Source organism: Pelophylax lessonae (genome assembly GCF_965119305.1).
Source record: "Pelophylax lessonae genome assembly, chromosome: 3".
Lineage (NCBI taxonomy): Eukaryota > Metazoa > Chordata > Amphibia > Anura > Ranidae > Pelophylax > Pelophylax lessonae.
This window is the reverse complement of record NC_138770.1, coordinates 416,818,546-416,844,028: the sequence shown is the minus strand read 5'-3', so window position 1 is coordinate 416,844,028 and position 25,483 is coordinate 416,818,546. Positions and strand designations below refer to the sequence as shown.

General features: G+C 41.4%; 1 protein-coding gene across 1 annotated transcript in view; it reads right to left on the bottom strand.

Moving 5' to 3' along the window:
- The window catches only part of CLVS2 (clavesin 2), a 101,599-nt gene that overhangs the window by 15,577 nt on the left and 60,539 nt on the right, over nucleotides 1-25,483 (bottom strand). Inside the window, exon 3 of the mRNA XM_082251909.1 lies at nucleotides 4,767-4,877. Coding sequence (XP_082108035.1) covers nucleotides 4,767-4,877 — 111 coding nt within the window. The remainder of the gene's footprint in view (nucleotides 1-4,766; nucleotides 4,878-25,483) is intronic.

Sequence of the window (25,483 nt, the reverse complement as noted above, 5' to 3'; positions counted from 1 at the left end):
GTCAGGGTGGTGAAGCCATTGCTCAATTGCCTGCTTCTACTGCCCTCATTTAGACTTGTGGTTGTGGGGGCAGTAAAAACAGAAGGGTGGTGTCATGATTTTACCAACAACCCCCGTCGCATTCATTGGGCAGTACTGTCTGTGACCCATTTAGGTGGAGCTGATGGTCAGTATATTCTTATAGCGCCAGAACACAATGTCTTGGTGGGGGACATTGTGTGGATGAGGGAATCTGTTCATTCTGCACTCAGACTGCTGACAGAAGGGGTAAAAAATACTCATCTATGGGAAGCTTAAAATGGTTCTCAAGGCTGAAGATTTTTTAACTTCATGCTTTCAATGCATGAAGATAAAAAACCTTCTGTGTGCAGCCCCTCCCAATCCTTACCTGAGCTCCCTCCAATCCAGAGTTCTTCACGATAGCCTCAGCTGTCCTGGGACTCTTCCTCATCATTGGCTGACACAGCAGCGGGAGCCCATTTGGCTTACACTGCTGTCAATCACAGAAAGTGAGCCAAGAAGGAGAGAATGGGGGATCGGGGCCGAGCGGCTCTATGTGTCTTATGGATGCATAGAGCAGCGGTTTGGGAGCAAGCACGCAGCATTGCCCCCAGGTCAAGTGGCTTTCTCTGGGAGCACTGCTAGCGGGGGAAGAGCCAAGAGCACTAGCAGGGGACCTGGAAAGAAGAGGATAAGAGCTGCTCTGTGCAAAACCACTGTACAGAGCAGGTAAGTATAACATGTTTGTTGTTTAACCACATCTGGACCTCCCGCCGCAGTTATTCGTCGATACTTTGACGTTAAATACCGGGGTTATGGCAGCAGATAGCTGCCATAACCCTGGTATTTTTTTTAAATACGGGCGGTCTGCTTTAACATAAGGGTAGTCCCAGCAGCAGATTTGCCGCAGGATCAACCTTATGGGTGGCGGGAGAGGTGACCCCCCCGCGCCGCTTCCCAATAATTTTCCCCGCTTACCGGACCCGCCGGTGGCAGGGAAAACTATCCGGTCTGCTGTCCCCTCAGGCTGGCAAATTGGCGCTCACTTGACTATATGGCCTTGGAGGACCGGAGTGATGTCATATGTCGCTTCCTAGCAACCGATTTAAAGAGCCCATTTTTTTCAAGATGAAAAAAATTACTTTTTTTTTTCATCTTTTTTAGTGTAGATGTGAGATCTGAGGTCTTTTTGACCCCAGATCTCACATTAAAGATGTCCTGTCATGCTTATTTCTATAAGGGATGTTTACATTCCTTGTAATAGGAATAAAATAGATAAAAAAACAGTTTTAAAATAAAAAATAAAAGATAAAATAAATAGGAAAAACAAAATAAAGTGCCCCGTCCCCGTTAGCCCCCGTTAGCCCACATATGTAAACAGTGTTCAAACCACACATGTGAGGTATCGCCACGATTGTTGGAGCGAGAGAAATAATTTGAGACTTAGACTTCCTCTGTAACTCTAAACTGGTAACCTTTTGAAATGTTTTAAAGTGTCGCCTATGGGGATTTTTAAGGACCAATGTTTGTCGCCATTCTGCGAGCGTGCGCAATTTTGAAGCATGACATGTTGGGTATCTATTTAGGAGCAAATTTTGGTGCCTAAGGTCAAAAGGAGATGGGACTTTAAGGGCTCAGTAAAATAGTGTATTTTATTAAAGATATATTATTATGTACTGATAGCAAAATAATAATACAAACAATGTAACACAATAAGTGCCAATGGGTTATAGACCCATGTGAGGAAGTGAAATAGAACAAAAGGTGACAATGTGAAATGGTGACTTTAAGAACTCTGTCTATTTAGGCTCATGTATGTGAGCTTGTTGAGAAAGAGTGTCTTGTCAAACTTCCGACGCGTTTCGGCATTAGTATATTGCCTTTATCAAGGAAGCTGGGAGAGTACCATATATGTGATTAAGCGGTCAGGTCCCAGGCTTTGGTATTCCCATTGCTTTCCCAAAACTATTCACACAGGATTTGTGGAGGAATAGCTGTATGGCGTAAAGATTGCTTGATATGTGTGAGGAGGGAGGAGATCCTTCTCATTGGCAGTTGGTGATTGAAGTCTTAGTTATAATGATCCAATTATTAATTTGGAGGCCGGTGGAGAGTATGTTCTTGCTTTACTTTACTTTAGCATTGAAGGGAGTTCCGGATTCAAAACAGCAGGGGGAGCCCTGGTCATGGATCCTGGTAATTCCGGTTAGTAGGGCCGGGTTGGCAAAATGAAAGTCCAAAGAAGCGTGTCCTAGGGCGTCCGTACCGTCCCTCAGCTGGAGGGAAGTTTTTAAGGGATTTTTAAGGACCAATGTTTGTCGCCATTCCGCGAGCGTGCGCAATTTTGAAGCATGACATGTTGGGTATCTATTTACTCGGCGTAACATTATCTTTCACATTATAGAAAAAATTTTGTCTATCTTTACTGTTTTCCTATTTTTTTATTAAAAAAAGTGATTTTTTTTCCCAAAAATTGCGTTTGTAAGATCGCTGCGCAAATACGGTGTGATAAAAAATATTGCAACAATCTTCATTTTATTCTCTAGGGTCTCTGCTAAAAAATATATATATAATGTTTGGGGGGTTCTAAGTTATTTTATAGCAAAAAAAAAAAAACGGATTTTAACTTGTAAACAACAGGTGTCAGAAAAAGGCCCGGTCCAGTAGTGGTTAAAAAAAAAAAACAAAAAAACAAAGCTTTAATACTACTTTAGGCCCCTTTCACACGAACGATCCGATCAGATCCGCCTGTCAGTTTTTTAGGTGGACCTGATCGGATCCTCCATGCATCCCTATGGGGAAGCGGATGTCAGCGGTGACATGTCCGCTGACATCCGATCCTGTCTGCGAAATCTGGACAGATGAAAACCCTATTTTGCATCTGTCCAGGGTATCAGATCGGATGGGATCGGATGAGAACGGACAGGCGGTCCGCTCTCATCTGATTCCGCCATAGAGAGCAGCAGGGCTCTGACACCTCCCTCTCCGCACACAGAGCGGAGAGGGAGCTGTCACCTGCCTTCTCAGCGGGGATCGGCGGATCGATCCCCCGCTGAGGAGCACGGAGGCGGGCCGTGTGAAAGAGCCCTTAAAGAGCTGCAGTGAACATGCTAGGGTGCAGGACAGTTAAAAGAGATAAAGAGAGCTGGGATAGGGATATAAAGGGTGCTTAACAGGTGGATGTGTGGACTAGTGTGGAATGCCCAGCGCTGAGACCGAAGGTTGCAGCCATGTTTGTTATGCAGATTTATGGAGGGGAGAGCAGATAGCAGAAGAAGAAACAGGAGAGGACATACAATAAAGTAAACAGGGGAGAGGGGGAGGAGGATCAGATCAGTGTGAAAGTGTCTGACTTACTGCATACTGGAAGTGTAGGAATGAAGCAGTAGGTGAGCTGGCCTGGTGTGGCAGGAGAAAATGGAAAGTGGAAGGAGTCTTGACCCGAGAAGGAGAGCAAGCTGATAGAAGTGGAGAGGGCTCCATGAGGAAGGAGGGGTTGCAGCTGGAGGAGTTGGATAATCCAGACTTTGTGCAGTGGAAGAATGTATTTGTGCCCCAGCGTCAGCAGCATCCCCCTAGGTCGGAGATGGTCCCGATGGATCACCTGTTCGACCTCATAGCTAGGCTTAGGAAGCAGCTAGCAATATGAAATAAAGTACTACACGTGCTTTGACCTCAAGTGGGACAGAAAAGGGGAAGTATAATAATGATTATTCTGCTTTAAAAAAAAAAAAAAATTAACATAAATAATATAATTATTGCATGTAATAACCAGATACAGTTAGAGGAACACAATATGCCTTTCCCGATAGTGATACTTTGTGGTTGTTTATTATATTGGGCACTGAAAACAGATAAAACCAATGTAAGGAGCAGGGAGTATATCAGCTCCTGGAAAGGAAAAAATGGGTGGAGTTATAACCTTCACATGATCAAAACAGAAAGGCTTGGCATTGTTTATGCACCAGAGAAAATTTCTGGCTCCCTAGAAAATGTAACCAAAGATTTCAGGTCTATGTGATACTTCAGACTACTTTTTATAAGGCTTATGCTGGCCATACACGCAAAGAATTTTGGCCGTTTGCAGACTGAACGATTATTCGTCAGTCGAAAGCGAATTGGCCACTAACTTACAGAATAAACTCTTTTACGTAATCGTTTTCATGATCATAATGATCGTTCGATAACATGCACAATACGAGTCAGAATATTATTTTCATTTAAATTTTACCATACACGTAACAACTTTTGTAGAAACGATAAAAGTTTTCACTATGGATCCATCGACATTAGCCGGGCACACGATCAAAATCGTCGGTAAACTTGTGTTCACTAACGCCCCGATTTTCAAACGATCTTTCCTAAAACTACAATTTTCGGCCGAAATTCTGTGCGTGTATGGCCAGCATAAGTCCTAGTGACAAATAATATACTCACAACTCTTACCACATAAGTACAATGAACTTTCAGTGCATGTGTGATTGAGACTTTATTGTAGCATATTCATTGTTTGGAGGTAGCAAGCATTCCCCAGCAATGGTGTTATGTGTACACAGTCATAATATTAGCTATGCAAGCTACGATGTCTTCTTTTATGATATGGCAGATCAAAGTTACGTTTCTGCTGCTCTAGTCTAAAGCATCTCCAAACATGAAAATCCACAATATCAGTCATGCTTGCATACTATATTATTGTAAGGTAATGGTAAAACAATGACATTTTTAATGTAGCATGCACACATTATCATGTGATATAATAAAGTTACCCTCTTTCTTGTCTTTTCCTTTAGGAAGGGCCGAATAACTGTGTATAAAGCATGAATATACCATGGCTGATTGACAAAATGGATCCCTCCAAACCGAGCTGGAAAACTATCCTGAAAAATACAAATAAATAAAATGTAATTACTGTATGTGAATAAACAAGACAAAGGCATGATATTTTATTATATTTTTATTTGAGGTGGGCAACATGTTATCAAGAAATCCAGCTATTCAACTCCTTAAAAGAAAGGGACAGCAGGGTGATCCAGACAGGTTCTAGAACATAATGTTGTCAATCTAACTTGCTGAAAGCACTAAAAAGCAGAGTGAGCAGCATGATTACCTTATCATTGTAGTGATATTTCTACACTGGTCACTGGCCAGGCTGTGGAAATGTCGGTGACCATATTGTATTGCTTATTCAACTAAAAAAAGTGAGATCACTGACCTACCTGGCTATAGTGAGTAATATGGGTGCTCAAAACCTTTTATAGTACCCTATTTCTCAACCTACAGCTTATGCACCTCGGTGATAGATTGTACATGAAAGAAGGCACATGCTGTATCAAGATCCCACAGGAACATGTGTAGAACACACTGGCTGATGACAAATGAGTAGACTGCACAACCAAATATGGATGAGGATCTTCTAATGAGAGACCTGAACAACAGTGAAGAAAGATTACATGTCCAGTGTCAATGGAGTTGCTCTTTATATATCAAGGATAAAACCAGAAACTACATTCCTTGTACATATTTACTGTATCTGTAAGAAGTCTTTGCCTTTGAACAACCTAGAAAAGTATCCACAAACCTACCACCCAGTAAATTAAAATGTGGTTTTATGTATAATTTACTCTTGCCTTTGGGTTCCCTTTGAGCGTGCTGTGTGCAGCCTGTAAAAAAAAAGCTATTTTTGTCTTATCTAGCTCACTTCATCTGCCCTTTGTTGCTAAATAACTAGCAAAGAGTGTGAACAAACTGAAACGTGTAATTAAAGACATCTTTCCATAAATATATATTTAAACAGCAATTAAGAGGCAAACATTGGCTTAAGCATTAAAATTTGCCCTGTGGGAAAAAAAATTAAGATATTTTATTTTATCCAAATTTTAAACCAGACATTATACTTTTGGATAAAAAGACATTCTGGCACTCAGTCTCAAATATTTTAGAAAAGATACAGTCCCCATAATGCATAAAAAAACACTTACTAATGAGTATTTCTGACTAAAGGAAATTGGAAGTATCAATTTAAAAAAAAAAACAGTTAAAAATAGCAGCAGATAAGTATTTTTCGGAAGAAGCCAGCCTGGGTATTCATTAGTTAAGAGAAAAACATGCACCGAAGGAAAGCATTGTAAACCTCCTGAAAATGCTCTTTGGTTTTTTTTTTTTTTTTTATATCAAGAAAAGGTTTTATTGAAAATATACAAGTGGTGCAAACAGAATCAATCAGCAGTATAATCAGTTTACAGTTCCAGTTACAAAATTCTTCAAAATAAGAGATATCATGCATATGTGTATATATATATATATATATATATATATATATATATATATATATATATATATATATATATATATATATGTGTGTGTGTCCAAGAGCACTGTAACAATGTGGGTGAAAAGAAACAACAGGTAGAAAAGAAAGCACAAAAAAGTTGCTCTAACCGTAGTTTGGGCTATATCAAGAAACACTCTAAAGTGCGAACATGTATAGGAGCCTATATGTTCCTCCAAGCAAGCATAGAAAATCCTCTAATGAAGCATCTGTTCTATCACCAACTTCCATATTCACTGTATCTTTGAAATTTCACACCTGCAGGAGCCTATTAAGTAAAAATCAGGGTGGGACCAGACCTGCTGTATCCAGCCAGTTTTGCCACATAGAATAGCATTTTTGCATGGCATTCCTATGCTGATAAGTGAATTTCTCTCGTATAAATTCACAATTCACTTAATCAACCCAATGTTTTGTGGTGGGGACACAGGAGGATATTCAGAAGCAAACAATTTGTTTATATGCAATATAAAGTAGCCTAAGAACAACAACAGCTGTCTGAGGAGTAAGGGTTTTCTCATCTAGAGCCCCAGTAAGCAAATAATAGGATTTTGCGGGAGTGCAGACAAATACACAAGAGTTATGGTATCGAGAACAACTGTCCAAAAGTAAAACTGTTTCAGGCATCTCCAAAACATATGGAATAAATCAGTGGTGTCTCTTTCGCATTTTGGACATATCGGGGAGTCTCCAATGATAAAATGCTGGTTGTTTGGCAGATATGCAGATCCTCTGACTTTGACTATACTTTTTGAGAGACTGATATGGTAAACTAAGCTAAGTGAAGACAGCATAAAAGTCAAAAATCTTGATTTGCATGATTGTTCCAGATGAGTTACTTACCTTACATTAAGGTAAGGAACCTATCATTTTTAGAATGATAGGTCAGCAATGGCAGCCTCCTATCTCCGATCCTCCTCCTAAACCTTTGTATGCCCCCCACCCCTGTATGCATGTTTTGCTTTTGTGTTATTCATAATTGTTTTATATTGTTTTTAGGCAGGTCAAGTAATTTGCAGGATCCTATTCCTCCCAGTGTTGAACGATTCTCAGTGTTGCAACACTACACTCTGCATCATTGTATTGTGAGTGCATTTTGATGCCTTCTCCCTTCCCAGGCAATTATCATTCAACCTAAAAGACTGACAACATATTATGGCAAAAATAAATTACTGCAAGGGACATCACAGAAGAGGAGGTGAGTATTTTTTACAGAGCATTTTTTTTTAATGTCTTTGCCACTAAAATTAAAAATGAAAAGTGTAATTGGGCTTTAAAGTGTCTACTGACTTCAGAGAATGTTTGCCTGATCTTGCTCACTAAGGTTTGATGAGGGATGTTTGTAAATCGTAAGCTGCTATTTGATCATGCCAGGCATTTCCCCTGCCTGATCTTTCTTGGAGGAGTGATGACTAAGCAGGCTAGATTTTGCCTAGCCTGCCACTATTGTTTTCAACCACTAAATGTGAATATGCATGTTTTCCCACATTATTTGCCTATAACAAGGTAGGGTTATCTGAACTATTGGTTAGCTAAAGGGCAACACACAAAAAAGCGCATTTCGACTTAAAGGGTAAGTTCACCTTTTTGCAGGTAAAAAAATGTGTATTTATTATTTTTTATAAGGAGCCTGCAGAACATCGCACCCATGATCAGCAGTTCACAGGTGTAATGCCAAGCTCCTGCAGACTCTCAGGATAGCTGTCTGCCCAAACCTCCGACATGGGCAGGCAGTTAATCGAAAGCAGGAATATCAATGAACTACGAGAGCTCTCACTAGTTCATTAAGAACTGCAAACCTCAGTTGCAGTGGGTGATGGTACTTGTAGTCTATTTATTCACAGGAAACTGTGAATGAATGATGTGGTTGTATGGATGGAGCCCCACATGGCTGTGCTGTTTTCAACTTGTGACAGCTTTTGTGGGGAGAAGATCCCGCACCTACTGTCACAGGATGAAGGGATCGGGGGTGAATGCTATATATATATATATATATATATATATATATATATATATATATATATATATATGTTACATTTTATACCCTAAATATGGGTGTAACATGTTCAGAAAGGTGAACTTACCCTTTAAGCTGAACTCCAGGCAAACTGCTAAAGATTGAACAAATATGAAATATATATAAAGGAGCTATTTTACAGGCCACAGAATTTGTTTTTCTATTGAACCAGTTCTGATATTTACACAGCCCCGTAAACCAGCACACACAGGTAGATGGCACAGTTTAAAGTATCATTACCATAAAAAAAAAAAAATAAAAAAAAAATAACAAAGTGTCATACCCTGCCTACATTTCAAACCACCAACATGAAAAAAATGGCTGGATAACTAATTCAAAAACTCTGATTTTGTAAGAAAAATAAAAACTTCTGCAGGGATAAAGTGCGAGCACCTGGATGGACATACTGTACCTGCAACAGTCTCAATAAGTTTACAGATACAGCCAAAGGTCAGGCTATTCTGACAAGCAAAGCCCTAGTACCTCTTCATAGGGAGGATTGTACATTGGACTGTTTTTAGTTTTATTATGAATAAGCGCTACTATTGCTGGATAGCTCATGCATGGCTCGTTCAGCATTTCCATTGATTTTCTGATTTGGTTTATAGTAGCTGCTGTATGTTTATTTTTATGTTGATTTTTATTTTATGTGATTTGTTTTGGTTGAGTTTGATGTGCTCTGGGTTTGGTCTGACAGTTTTTCTGTTGTGCCACATTTGTGATTAGATTACCTCCTCATAGCGCTGAAGCTTGCTCACCTCTTTCTTCCTCCTGCACATTCCTATTTGAACGAGGCAGTTCATCATAGTAAGAGTCCAATAGAGGTGTATTGGGATGAGACCTAGCAGCAATTTCCGAAGAGTCACATCTTTGCCTATCAAAATAGCCATATCTACAGGTTTTCTGAAAATGTTGCAGGCATGCTTTGGCTCTTCTAGGTGTCTGTACTTGATATCTGAAGCAGATTTTGGTTTTGTTCAAGAGATATTCTCTTTAAATTATAATGGAATTTATGGCTGTCACACCCATATGGGAATCATTTGGAGATTTGCTTCTTTCAGAACATAAAAATTAGGCTATCGTTTGTAAAAGCAATAAGGTAAAAGTAATAAGGTGTGCATATATTGTTGTTGTGTCAGATCCTAAAATATATTCACAACTGAATCTCCCTAATGCATTCCCCTGACTATGACTTTTCATACAAATATACACTATTTTCCCAAAAGTATTGGGATGCCTGGCTCTACACGCACATTAACTTTAATGGCATCCTAGTCTTAGTCTGTAGGGTCCAATATTGAGTTGGCCCACTCTTTGAAGCTATAACAGCTTTAACTCTTCTGGGAAGGCTGTCCACAAGGATTAAGAGTATGTCTATGAGAATGTTTGACCATTCTTCCAGAGACACATTTGTGAGGTCAGTCAGTGATGTGGACAAGAAGGCCTGACTTGCAGTCATCCCAAAGGTGTTCTATCGGGTTGAGGTCAGGATTCTGTGCAGGCCAGTCAAGTGCCTCCACCCCAACTCGCTCATTCATGTCTTTATAGACCTTGCTTTGTGCACTGGTCCAAATCATTTGGTAAAGGGGGGATTATAGTGTGGAGTTGTTTTTCAGGGGTTGGGCTTCGCCCCAGAGTTCCAGTGAAGGGAACTCTGAAGGCAACAGCATACCAAGACATTTTGGACAATTCCATGCTCCAAACTTTATGGGAACCATTTGGGGATGGCCCTTTTATGTTCCAACATGACTGCACACTAGTGAACAAAGCCAGGTCCAGTAAGACATGGATGAGCGAGTTTGGGGTTCGAGCAGAGACAGCAAACCAGGCTTTCTCGTCCAACATTAGTGTCTGACCTCACAAACGCACTTCTGGAAGAATGGTCAAACATTCCCATAGACACACTCCAAAACCTTGTGGACAGCCTTCTCAGAAGAGTTAAAGCTCTTATAGCTGCAAAGGGTGGGCCAACTCAATATTTAACCCTACGGACTAAGACTGGGATGCCATTAAAGTTCATGTGCATGTAAAGGCAGGCGTCCCAATACTTTTGGTAATATAGTGTATGTTAATGAAACTTGGCGCACAGGTATTTGGATCTGAGAGTCAGTATTGACTGTGGTGCGGACATCATTAAAAATCAAATATACAGGTGATTTAGGTCAAAGTGAAAGTTCTACAAAGACAAGTAAAGTGGTTAATGATAGAACACAAAAGGCTGAACATTTAGAAGCACTTCTAACTTGTCTGAAAGCTGTATGTAAAATATTCATAAATTAAAACCTTGTAGAACAACTTTATCGATTTTATATTGTAAAGTCCTATGACTCATAAATCCTCTAAAGGAACAGGAAACATAGCTAAAAAAAAACAGGCCAATAGCAAGTATGCTGCATTTCAAAAAGCAGCATGGCCCAGGTTATGTCTGCAATAAGGCAGTATAAAAGTGATCATAGAATGTGTACTTGGTTTGAAAGTTCTCTATTGACACTTTTCCACTGCTCGGCTCCACTCGGCCCTGCTTGGCCCTGCTTGGCTCTGTTGGTTTTCCACTGCATGGTACCGCATGGTATGGTGTTGGAACGGTTCGGTACGGTTTGCTTTTCCACTAAAGTAAAGTGGGTGGGATAACAACGATTCTCAGACTAATCAGTGGCTAGTAGTGACAAACAGTCAAGGCTGCATGCAAAGGATTGTGGGATATGGTACTGGTACGGCCCTGTTGGAACCAAAACTAAGGTGGTACTGTTTAAGCGAGCCGTACCGTTCGGTTCCATGTAGTGGAAAAGTGCCGCCGTACCGTACCGTACCGAACCGTTCCTACACCGTACCATGCGGTACCAGCAGTGGAAAAGCACAAAAGCGAGCCAAACCATTCGGTTCCATGCAGTGGAAAGCGCCATATGTTTGCCAGCTTCAGCACCAGAATGGCTCTAGCAGTTTAACTTCAACCCAAGACCTGCTCTAAAGCCTTATCAAAGCCTGGGTGTCTTTCACACTGGCACTGTCAAACCTTAGTTTATATGTATTTTAAGAAAATTTCAAATACTTCATATAAATGTGAAATTTGTAAGGTAAGTATTATGAAAGAAGAAATGTCTACAAGAATAAAATGTGGTTTATTTATAAAAAAAATGGCATACCCATTTGTTTAGTGAATTTTCATGTACATTTGTTCATTGCAAAAAAAAAAAAAAGTTCTTTAGGGTCCTTTCACACGAGCGATCCGATCAGATCCACCTGTCAGTTTTTTAGGCGGATCTGATCGGATCTTCCATGCATCCCTATGGGGCAGCGGATGTCAGCGGAGACATGTCCGCTGACACCCGCTGCCATCCGCATCCGATCCTGTCCGTGAAATCCGGACGGATGGAAACCCTATTTTCCATCCGTCCAGCGGATCGGATTGGATGGGATCGGATGAGAGCGGACAGGCGGTCCGCTCTCATCCGATTCCCCCATAGAGATGCATGGGGCTCTGACAACTCCCTCTCCGCACACAGAGCGGAGAGGGAGCTTTCACCTGCCTGCTCAGTGGGGATCTGTATATCGATCCCCCGCTGGGCAGTACGGATCCTCCTACGGAGGCGGACAGTGTGAAAGAAGCCTAGGCTATTTGCTTCTCTGAATGAATGTTCATTTTTTTATAGGCAGTAGCAAAATACTGCATTATGGCCACAGAGTTGAGGACCATAAGCCTCAAAAATGAATGGCTTGGTACTATAATTGGACATACACAAGATATTAAAATGCATATTGTTTTAAAGGATACATTTAAAAAAATAATAATAATAATAATAATAATAAATGCACATCTTTTTGCAGGTTAAAAAAAAATATGCATTTCTGATTTTTTTTATTTTTTTTTTATTGGGAGCCGCTAAAACATTGCATCCGTGATCATCAGACAGTGGGTGCTATGCAGAGCTCTTCCAGACTATCAGTGTAGCTCTCTGCTAGTACCACATACGAGCAGCAAGTTACACACTGACAGGAAGCATCAATCAACTACTAGAGTGCTCAAAAGTGCCCTGGTACTGTAGTTCATTGAGAAATACAACCTGACTGTCACAAAGGATGTCGGTACTTGTAGTTCTCCCATTCATAGAGCCCTGCGAATGAATGACACAGCCTGGTGGGCATTTTTAATTTTGACAGCATGCGCAGGGAGAATATCCCCGGCCTGCTGTCACACCAGAAATTCTGGGGGGTGTAGAGTCAGCTGCAGCAGTAGCATGTTATACCCCTGAATATGGGTGTAACATTTACCTGTTAAAGTATAACCTTTAAAGTTCACCTTTTAAAACATGGTATATCTCTATATATGTTAACCACTTCTGGACCGGAAGATTTTCCCCCTTAACCACTTAAGCCCCGGAAGATTTTACCCCCTTCCTGACCTTTTTTTGCGATTTTTTACTGCGCTACTTTAACGGACAATTGCGCGGTCGTGCGACGCTGTACCTAAACGAATTTGACGTCCTTTTTTTCCCACAAACAGAGCTTTCTTTTGGTGGTATTTAATCACCTGTGCGATTTTTTGATCATGTGCTATAAACAAAAAAAGAGTGTAAATTTTGCAAAAATAGCAATATTTTTCACATTTTTTTATATGAAATTCCCCCCCCCCAAAAAAAGTAAAAAGCTAAATTTTTTAACATTTTCGGCTAATTTGTTTTATGCTACATATGTTTGGTAAAAACAATCGCAAAAAGCGTATTTTGATTGGTTTGCGCAAAAGTTATTGCGTTTACTAACAAAGGGAAAGATTTTTGTCATTTTTGGTGGGTTTTTTTTAACGAGTAATGGCGGCGATCTGCAATTTTTTTTGCAGGACTGCGACATTGCGGCGGACAGATCGGACCCTTGACTGACATTTTTTACACTTTTTGGGTTACCAGTGACATTACTGCAGTAATCAGTGCAATAAACTTGCACTGTTACTGTAAAAATGACACTGGCAGGGAAGGGGTTAACTGTATTGGAGAGGGAGGGGTTAAGTGTGTCCTAGGGGCGTGCTTCTAACTGTGATGGGACATGGCTACTACTGTAAAAACAGAGATCAACGGTCCTACATAGTAGAACCGTCTGATCTCCATTTTTACACAGGGGAGAATGACAGGCGGCTTGTTTACATTAGCCGCCTGCCTTTCTCCCTCTCTACCGACGATCGCAGTGTGACCGGCGGACATCGGGTTCGCCGGTCACACGCACGGACTCCTCAGGGAATGAGCCAGGGCGGGCGCACGCCTCAGCGCTCGCGCGCTCGCCCGCTATTGGCTCACAAGCCGGTGACAGGCTAGTGACGTATATATGCGTCACTTTGCCTGGCCGGGGCTGACCGCCGCAGTATATGTACTTGCGGCAGTCGGCAAGCGGTTAATGACCAGGCCATTTTTTGCGATTCAGCACTGTGTTACTTTAACGGACAGTTGTGCAGTTGTGCGATGCTGTACCCAAATAAAATTGATGTCCTTTTTTTCCCACACATAGAGCTTTCTTTTGGTGGTATTTGATCACCTGTGGGATTTTTATTTTGTGTGCTATAATCACAAAAAGAGTGACAATTCTAAAAAAAAACAAACATATTTTTCACTTTCTGCTATATAACATTCCCAAAAAATGTTTTAAATCAAATGTTTTCATCATTTGTAATCTGCTACATATTTTTGGTAAAAAAATCCCAATAAGCATATTTTGATTGGTCTGCGCAAAAGTTATCACGTCCACAATCTAGAGGAAAGATGTATGTCATTTTTATTATTATTTTTTTTTTTTTTACTATGGCGGCAATCAGCAATTTTTAGCGGGACTGCGACATTGCGGCGGACATATCGGACCCCTAACTGACATTTTTTACACTTTTGGGGGGACCAGTGACATTACTACAGTAATCAGTGCTAAAATATGCACTGTTACTGTAATAATAACACTGGCAGGAAAGGGATTAATCCAGGGGTGCTAAAAAAGGGTTAAGTGTGAGAATAGGGGGTGTTTTCTAAATGTGGGGGGATGGGCTTGTGAAATCAATACAGAGACCTGTGATCCTACCTTATATAGGAGGAACATAGGAGCTCTGTATTGATTCCTGAGAGAACAACAGCAGTCCGCCATTCTCTCCTCACAGGGAGCGATCGCAGTGCCTGGCGGCAATCACGGGCACTAACCCCATGGATCAGCTTCCCCATGGGGACTGGGCACACACTCACGCCCCCAGGATCGCTCCTGCGGACCGCTGTACAGGTACGGCGATTCACAGGGACCTGACGACCTGACGCCGTATATATAGTTATTCGGCGGCTGGTCGGCAAGTGGTTAAAGTGCTTATAAAGGCTAAAGGTTTTTTTTACCTTAATGCATTCTCTGCAATAAGGTAAAAACGTTTCATGTTGAGCTCCCCCCAGCCCCCCCAGGAGTTGAGAGCGCATGCGGGGGATCCCAGAAGTGGAGGTTGGGGGGACAATCTGTGCAAAACCATTGCACAGAGCATCTAAGTATAACATGTTTATTATTTAACTAAAAAAAATGTTATATGTAGTATAATAAAAAATTAGAAAAGAATAAAGTAGCACCAAAAGAAACAGATTACAGTCCTGCCCCAACAATTCAGCTTAAGCTCAGCTCCAGTTTTAGAACTTATATTTAAAACTGATAACTGATCTCTACATTAGCCTCAAGAAATGCATCAGCTCCAAGATCCTGAGTAGGAAATTTGACAGTTGAAAACTGAGCTATAATACTGCAGTAGTATGCAGAGCAAACATGATTTTCAAGTGTTTCTTTATCAATTTTTTGGTGATAAGTGATATAGGTGATAAATGACACTGTTGCTGTGACCGATTCCAAAAACTGAGAGTAAAAGCTGAACTTGACTGTATCTGAGCACCACAAACTAATACCGCTATTTAATTCTGTTTTAATATTCAAAGCGAACTCATCCATCTATCCATGTTACCATGCTTTATTTTTCCATAAATTACTTTGAAAAAACCTTTTAGCATTTCTATCCAAAGCCACCTTGAGTAAGGGCAGATGATTCATATAGTGTTTTTTTTTATTCCTGGAATCCATCTGCTCTTAGTTAAGGCATGCAGGCAGGAGGGCGTGCTTAGCTAAGGAATGCACTTCATAATTTCTTCAGATGAAAGAAAAAAATTGACATGAAGACTTTTGGGATGTATGACATTCTGATCTGGACCAGAAACCAAAAAGAAATAAAAGCTTAACCTTCCTAGCGGTATTCCCGAGTGTGGCTCGGGGTTAAATTTCAGTGCCAAAAGCGGTAACCCCAAGCCACACTCGGGGTACCGCTAGGAAGATCACTGGATCCTGGTAGAGGGGTTACTTACCTTGTCACCGGGATCCAGCAATGTATGCGTGCGGTGTGTGGCGGCGGATCTTCCTCCCGATGCTCTCTGTGCCCCGGCTTCCGTCTCCTGCAATGTGACGTTCACAGGGGGTGGAACCGGTGGCAAATTCAAATGTAAAACACACCAAACACACTGATACATTACAAAATAAAATAAATTCACATTAGTTTGCCCCCCAGTGCCCTTTCCTTTAGTTTTACTGTACTTTTTATGTATACATATATATATATATATATATATATATATATATATATGTGTATATATATATATATATATACATATATATATATATATATAAATATATATATATATATAAATATATATATATATATACATCTTGATAAAGCGCATAGCGCGAAACATGTAGTCATGGCAACCCTATAGCTTGTGGTCCACCCTGGTTCCTGGTATTTCCCCGCAAGTGGCGCCTGTCCGGCTGATGCCACCGCTACGGAACTACAGCAGAGTCCTTTCATCCTTACGCCGGCTGGTTTCCGGCTCTGTCCACACACTGCTCAGCAGTCCTGGGAGACTGACCTCTTCGCACTCGTGTTGCTTGCTGCCAGGTGCCCTTGTCCACTCCAGCCCAGGGGGATGTAAGCATTTTATGTACTTTGTTTTTCGGTTATCAATACCAATAAACTGTTAACCCTTTCTATACTGGATGTTCACCTGACTTCCTTATCCATTGCATCCCGGTGTGATTCATGCGCTGCCTTCCTCATGTACTTTTATCCATATCAGCACCCTTCCTATGCTCGTTGGCTAGCAGCAGAAAAACCACTGGGGAGCCTCACAGGCTTATTTCTATCCCTCCACCCTAAAGGCACCCCAGGAGCGCCAGATTTGTGATTATTGCTTTGACTTCTGGACTGGAATTTTTCCTATGGCTGCCATGGGTGCGAATCTCTTTACTGAGCCATTCGTTGGCTAACAGCAGAACAACCGCTGGGGAGCCTCATAGGCTTACTTCTATCCCTACACCCTACAAGCATCCCAGGAGTGCCTGGTTTGTAAATATTGCTTTGACTTCTGAAGCCTAAGGCCTAGCCATGTGCTCAGGGCTCTGCAAGGGAGAGCCTGCTCACTACATGACAGCATGAAGGAAAGGATGGGGACCTAAGATGAAGTACCAGAGGTTACTCTGCCATGAACCTGGGAAAACATCAAGATGGAATCATCCAGAAGGTTCCTGTACCTTCTGTGAGTTGAATATTGTTGCTATAGGAGACAGCTTATGCTACAAAGTACAGATTGCTAAATTTCCAGCTCAAAGGCACTTTTTCTGAACTGCTGTCTACCTTTTCTACATTTATGTCTACAGAGTCTGCTGATCTGCAAGTCTGCTGCTGTATTTGACTAAGAGTGCCCTGTGCCCTACCCCTCTCTCCCACATTTTCCTGTTGTGAGAAAGAAACTTCTCTTTGCAAGCATAAAAGTGACCGGCGCCCATCTTTCTACCGTGTATACCACCCACCATGCCTAGTAACCTGCACCCTGAGAAGGAATGTCGGCCCTCCCTGTCTCTGGGGGTCACCACCAGGCCTCTGGAGGTTGGGGGTGGGGGCGCTACAGTGATTAAACGTTTTATGTCAGGAAGCCTTGTATTTTGGGAGGGTCTTGAATCAGCTAAAGGCTAATTGTAGAAAAAATTATATTCTTGTGGCAAATCCTTGTCCCCACTTTTTGAATAAAAAATATAAATATGGAATTAAAGCTACCTTCTATTCATAGCACTCTAGTTTTGCAAGCTGTTGGTACATTTTTATAGCCAGTACTTCTTTTTAATGAATACATACTTAGTATGAGATCTAGTCACTCCTGGTCTGCATATCTGTTTTGGGTCAGTTACTCCAAAGTCACTAAAACTATTAATTCAGTATAAGATAGGCAATTAACAGTTTCAGAAGAAAGGTCAGATATTCTAATCACTATATTTTCTTATTTATACAGTAAGTTCCTATAAATTTCTGCTGGTTATCACCATTGGTTTTCTTTGTAATGTTGTTTCTCCTGTACTATAAGTACTTCTCAGGTTCTACTGACTAGATAATATGCGCCTCATCGTGATTAATGCATATGGAAATCTGTGTACACTGCAAGTGATATGGAAGAAGCCAGAGGAAATGTTGAAGCGTATCAAAGACATAGAGGCTTTATTCAGGAGGACATCTTTTCAAGAGACTGTCACTAGCCTTAATTGATGGCACATGAAGCTATTAGAAACCGACAAGAAAAAAGGTCACTAAGTCATTTTGGCGCCTCTTTAGAAATCGATCTGTCTGTAAGATGACAAACTACATTTTATCTTGCACTACATGAAGGACTATCAACAAATGAGCGCATGGTTTTCTAATCTAGGTTTCAAACATTAGAACAAAAACAATCTATGATTTTATTGATTATGAATACAGAGAATAAAGCTGGCAAGCAAACAACACAAAAATTAATGACATAGTGATTAAAATCATGCATTGCTGCTGCATAAGAAGGCTTACTAACATTTGTATTTACACAGTTTAGCATTTCTTCAGTGTAGACCAGTTTTAGCAATATGGAATTTAACCTATAGCATTTTTATATTGCATACAATAAAACCCCCTTTTTAGGTGTTTCATTAAAATGTTTTAAAATATATTATATCCCAGAAAATGGAACCAAAATACAAGTAAATATCTGCATTTTCACTCAAATGTTACAGTGAAGTGGGCTGAAGAAAATGGAAGCACAATAACATCTTAAAACAGAATATCCCAGTTTGAATTATTTAATGCATCATGTTTTTTTACTTGTTTAAAGTGTAGAAGACATTTAGTTTAACCACTTGCCTACAGTGCACTTTCACCCCCTTCCTGCCCAGACTGATTTTCAGCTTTCAGCGCTCTCACACTTTGAATGACAATTACTCAGTCATGCAACACTGTACCCATTAAAAATTTGTGTCCTTTTTTTCACACAAATAGAGCTTTCTTTTGATGGTATTTAATCACTACTAGGTTTTTTATTTTTTGTGCTATAAATAAAAAAAGACTGAAAATATTGTGAAAAAACGCATTTTTCTTTGTTTCTGTCATAAAATTTAGCAAATGAGTAATTTTTCTTCACAAATTTTGGCGAAAATTTATACTGCTACTTATCTTTGGTAAAAATAACCCAAATAAGTGAATAATATTTGGTCTTTGTGAAAGTTATAGAGTCCACAAGTTATGGTGCTAATCATTGAAAATTGATCACACTTGACCACACCTGATGTACTGAAGGCCTATCTAATTTCTTGAGACGCTAAAAAGTCAGGAAAGTACAAATACCCCCCAAATGACCCCTTTTTGGAAAGTAGACATTCCAAGGTATTTAATAAGGGGCATGGTGAGTTTTTTGAAGTTGTAATTTTTTCCCACAACTCTTTGCAAAATGAAGATTTTTTTTTTTTTTTTTTTACAAATTGACGTATTAACAGGTTATTTCTCTCACACAGCATATGTATACTTGCAACTACACCCCAAAACACATTCTACTACTCCTCCTGAGTATGGCGATACCACATGTGTGAGACTTTTTCACAGCTTGGCCACATACAGAGGCCTAACATCCAAGTAGCACCGTCCGGCATTCTAGGAGCACAAATTACACATATAATTTCCTGACAACCTATCGCACTTTTGAAGGCCCTGGAGCACCAGGACAATGGAAACCCCCATAAAATGACCCCATTTTGGAAAGCAAACAGCCCAACGTATAATTTTAGAGGCATAATGAGTCTTTTGAATATGTAGTTTTTTTCCACAAGTTTTTGGAAAATGTGGAAAGAAAATGAAAACGCATTTTTTTTACACAGCTGTCCCCCGCTGAGCAGCAGGAGGACAGCTGTGTCTCCGTGCTGTGTGCGGAGACACAGCTGTCAGTTCCCCATGCATCTCTATGGGGGAAATCGGATGGGAACGGACCGTCGATCTGATCCGTTACGCTAGACGGATGGAAAATAGGGTTTCCATCCGTCCAGATTTGACGGATCGGATAGGGTCGGATGTCAGCGGACATATCTCCGCTGACATCCGATGCCCCATAGGAATGCATGGGGGGACCGTTCAGATCCGCCAAGATCTGAACGGTCCGCCTGTGTGAAAGGGGCCTTAGACTGGGCCTATTTTTGACACTTGGTGTTTACAAGCTAAAATAATTTTTTTGCTAGAAAACTACTTAGAACCCCCAAACATTATATATTTTTTTTTAGCAGAACCCTAGAGAATAAAATGGAGATCGTTGCAATATTTTTTATATCACACCATATTTGCGCAGCAGTCTTCCAAATGCAATTTTTTTGACAAAAATTCACTTTTTTTAACTAAAAAATAAGAAAACAGTAAATTTAGCCCAATTTTTTTCCATAATGTGAAAGATAATGTTACGCCGAGTAATTAGATACCCAACATGTCATGCTTCAAAATTGTGCATGCTCACAGAATGGCGCCAAACATTTGTACTTAAAAATCCCCATAGGCAACATTTTAAAAATTTCTGCAGGTTACCAGCTTAGAGTTACAGAGGAGGTCTAGGGCTCAAATTATTGATCTCACTCTAACGATAGCGGAGATACCTCACATGTATGGTTTGAACACCGTTTACATATGTGGGCGGGACTTGCTTATGAGTTTGCTTCTGCGCGCGAGCTAACGGGGACAGGGCGCTTTAATTTTTTTTTTTCCTATTTATTTTATTTATTTATTTTTTTATTTTTACACAGTTTAAAAAAAAAATGTTTTGATCATTTTTATTCCTATTACAAGGAATGTAAACATCCCTTGTAATAGAAATAGGCATGACAGGTCCTCTTTATTGTGAGATCTGGGGTCAAAAAGACCTCACACCTCACAACTACACTAAAAAAGAAAAAAAAATTGTTGAAAAAGGAAAAAAAAAAAAAAGCGGCCCTTTAAACCGGTTGCTAGGCAACGACTTTTGACGTAGCTCCGGTCCTCCAAGACCATAGAGTCGAGTGAGGGCCATCTTGCCCTCACTCAACTTCCTGTCTCTGAGGATCCGGGACCAGATAGTTTTCCCCGCTGCCGGCGGGTCCGGTAAGCTGGGAAAACGTCTGTGACGCGGCGGGAGGGGGGGCACCTCTTCCCCTGCACCGTAAGGGTAATTCCGCGGTGAATCTGCCACTCGGACCACCCTTTTCTGAAAGCCGACTGCCCGCCATTTAAAAAAATACCGGGGTTATGGCAGCTATCTGCTGCCATAACCCCAGTATTTAGCTTTTAATGGCCGACGCATATAGTCGTTAGGCAGTCGGTAAGTGGTTGCATGTATATGGCAAACAGGTGACGATGACTGATGGGGTGACAGGTGACGATGACTGATGGGGTGACAGGTGACGATGACTGATGGGGTGACAGGTGACAATGACTGATGGGGTGACAGGTGACGATGACTGATGGGGAGACAGGTGACGATTGATGAGGTGACAGATGACGATGATTGATGTGGTGACAAGGGACGATGATTGATAGGGTGACAGATGACAATCACTGACAGGGTGACAAGTGACGATGATTGATGGGGTGACAAGTGACGATCACTGATGGTGTGACAAGTGACGATGATTGATAGGGTGACAGATGACGATGACTGATGGGGTGACAGGTGATGGTGATTGATGGGGAGACAGGTGACGGGCGATGGTCACTGATGGGTGACAGCCAGGTGACGGCGATGGTGCACGGCGGTACTGATGGCAGTCTCTGGTGACCTGTGAACTTTAGGCTATGTTCACATGTGAGCGTAGCGATCGTGGGCAGAATCACGGCGATTCTGCCCACGATCCCGAAATCATTGCAAATCGCGGGATGCCTGTGCGTTGCCCATGATTTGCAATAGCACTCCAAACGCTGTGCGATGTTGCTGCGATTTCCGTCTGCCGAATCGCGGTAACATCGCGCAAACAACGCATGACGCCCCAAAGAAGCTCTTGTACCTTTTTTGGGCATCTTGCGTTGTTTGCGCGATGTTACCGCGATTCGGCAGATGGAAATCGCGGCAACATCGCACAGCGTTTGGGGTGCTATTGCAAATCACGGGCAACGCACAGGCGTCCCGCAATTTGCAATGATTTCCAGATCGCGGTGATTCTGCCCGCGATCGCTACGCTCACATGTGAACGTAGCCTTATGGGTGTCAATTTCTGGGCACTGATGAGGTGACTGTTGGATGACAGGTGCAATTTTGGGGGGGCTGAGGACTGTGTGGGGACATTTATTTTTGTGATTTTACTTTGACAGGTGTACAGAGCAGTAACTCACTATTTCTAGCTCTGCTCTCCTCACACTGGAAACTGTGTGAGGGGAGAAGAGCTAGTAACAGTGAGTTACTGCTCTGTGTTTACATTTTCTGATCAGCTGTGAATGGATTCACAGCCGATCACATAGTAAACAGTCACTGTCAGTGACTGTTTACTACTGCCGGTGACTAGCTGTGTTCCTAGGGAACACAGAGCCACCGACATGACGTGCATGCGTGGTCATCTTCTGGGCTTTGCTATTGTGATTGGCTGTGTCATTGGAACACAGCCGATCACGTGGGAAACAGCCATGCCCATTGGCTGTTTCCCCCCTGCCGGTGACGGGGGTGTCCCGGGGACACGGCGACACCGGCAGTGAAGGGAGGCGCCTGCCCTGCTGAATGGGATCACGTCATATGACGTCTTCCCAGAACAATGGCCGCACCGTCCCGCCGTCAATTGACGGCGGACAGGCGGCAAGTGGTTAAGCAGAAGGTGTCTGCATGCCTCACTTCCACCACAAATCCCAAACTTGAAGGTTTATTCTTTTTTTTATGACAGTGGTCAGAGTCATTCCCCAAGCCCTATTCTATAGAAGTTTCTAGTCATTGCATAGACAAGAGCCCCCAAAGCATGCGGCTAAGTCCCTGCACTCAAAAATAACATCTTTAGAGTTACAATATTAACTGATTTGTCAATTAAAACCCAAGGTTTCCTGGATTGTGCAGCTCCTTCTGTCTAGAATTCTAATATATGTCAAGAAAAACCAAAAGGTGGCTTCATGTTATATGTAAAATATCCTCTATGGGTATAATCCCTATTACGAACAAAACCACGTTCCCCTCAGTCCACCAATCATGAAGTCTACAAAAAATGGGACTTTGATTGTACCTCATAGAGATATAAAAAAACATCAAAATTCAATCATAATTTATTACAAAAGTTAAAAAATACAATCCACATTTATGAAGTGTGACCATCAATCAATATTCTCTGAAACCCATCATAGAATATGTCATTGCTCATTGGATGCCAGTGTATGGCACTTCTTCAAGATCCGTACCAAGGCATATATAAAGGATGGTCCACTCTGAAGAATAAATTGTAACTTTTAAATACTCAATAAACATCAATACAAAAATACATTAACAAAGGAAACAATGTCCCCAATATCAAAACAGGAAAAAAAATACCAACACTGTCTGATAACCCTTCCTTCCCCTTCCCTCCAAAAATCTTCATTGGGAAACAGGACATTACTTGGCCTGCAAAGGGCGGGGAGGGGGGTAGGCAACAGAGCCCCCAGGCAAGATTACATTCCATATTGATTGACTGTATCCACAGCATACCTACTTACAGGACATCCATGTTTACCAACTGGGAATTCCCAAATCATAACTTTAAAGACCTCACCTTAAACATAAACACCATATACTAGTGAATCTATTCATATATGATCATAATTGTGTAAGTCCCATAGAACCATGAAAAAATAAACACATATTACCTAATTCATAAGATGAGAAGAACCAACCATGCAATTTACTACAATAGTGATCAAACATGATTCTTTTTTACTAGGATCCTATAAATCCCTTTTGAAAAAATGACAATTAAAACCCTTATCAAAATATTTAATTAGGAAGCCATACAAAAAAAAATGAAACTTACCTAAATATCCAAAACCAAAAAAGGTATATACTTTGGGCCAGCTGGTACACTTGAAAGTTTGGTGTGCCTGTGAAGGCACCACTTTCCAAGCAATTAGCTATACTTGCCAGTAGTATACTTTGCTGATCTCAGTGACAAGGATTTGCTTACTTGTCTCAGGCCTCTGAAAACATGGTTCCATTCCCTATGGCTCCACCCAGGAGAACTTACTAGCTTCTGTCACAAAAGTGTCTGTTATGCTGAGGATGTGACTTGTCAGGAATGGATACCACAAGCAGCTGCTGGTGGTGGTGGGGGAGGAGGTGGTGGCGTGTGTTCTGAACTTGGTGCCTGCCCTGGAAAGATGTATCCCAGCTGTATAGCATGTGCAGATGGCACTGCACAATATCATTAAAGTGGAGCATTATACATAACAACTTGATAAAAAAATAATTTTCTTTAGCAAGGAACATACATTCCACATTAATAATTATTCTAACAAAATTAGTGTGTGCTGTAAATTTCCTCCACAATTACTCCTGTGTCTTCCATTGTGTCTTGCCATTTTTCCAAAGCCCAGAGCCCCTGAGCAGCAGTAAATCTTTATCCTGTCTGCAGATTGGCCTCTAGTGGCTCTGGTTTTTGTCAAAGTGCAAAAAATAGAAAGCAACTGAGCATGTGAAGAGCAGGGTGAGACAGGATATTACTAGATTTTATAGAGTATAGGTACTTATTTTTAATGTTTGACATAGCTATATCTGCACAAGGGGCCAGCCTGAAGAGATCTATCAGGACTTAATTTTCTGACTAAAGTTCCACTTTAAGCACAATAACACTTAGCAATCCTAACACTGTGATCCTGGGACACAGCTTAAGCAGGACAATTAACTCAAAAGTGGGACAGTCTAGCAAGTCCAGAACAACTGGCAAGTATGTGACTCATGTATAAATCTATGTTTGCAGAAACAAAAGACATTGCATTTGCCCTGTTTGCTAACACATCTGCAACAGTAGCAGTAGAAGTTATACTGTGGTTAATTTACTAAAACTGGAGAGTGCAAAATCTGGTGCAGCTGTGCACAGGAATCTATCAGCTTCCAGGTTTTATTATCAAAGCTTGATTGAACAAGCTGAAGTTAGAAGCTCATTGGCTACCATTTGCAGCTGCACCAAATTCAGGGTGCTCTAGTTTCAGGAAATCTCCCCTGCTATTTCTTCTTAAAGCCAAATATAGGTTTAACCACTTTAGGACCGCTCACATTGCTGCTACTGCGGCAATGTGGCACGATCCCGTCCAGCGACGTAGACCTACGTCGCTGGACTCCTCCCCCTGTAGGCGGCGCTCGCGCGCGGCCGGAAGCACGCTCCCGCTGTTTTCAGTCACAGCGGGAGTCGGGCCAGGGGAGGAGCGGCGGCGATCGCCGCTGCTCTTCCCCGATCGTCGGGGAATCTAGTTTGGAGATCCGCCCGTCTGTGTAAACAGAGTGGGTGGATCTCCTAAGTGACAGAGAGTGACAGATTGCAGGATTCAGCATAGCTGAACATGCTATCTGTCCCTGACTCACTCAGTCACCTCCCCCCACACACGTCAGTAAGCACTAGGCATACATAAACCCCTCCCTCTCCAATAAAATTAACCCCTTCCCTGCAAGTGTCATTTTTACAGTAACAGTGCATATATATAGCACTGATTACTGCAGTAATGTCACTGGTAACCCCAAAAGTGTCAAAAATGTCAGTCAAGGGTCCGATCTGTCCGCTGCAATGTCGCAGTCCCGCAAAAATTTGCAGATCGCCGCCATTACTCAAAAAAAAAAAAAAACACCAAAAATGACAGAAAA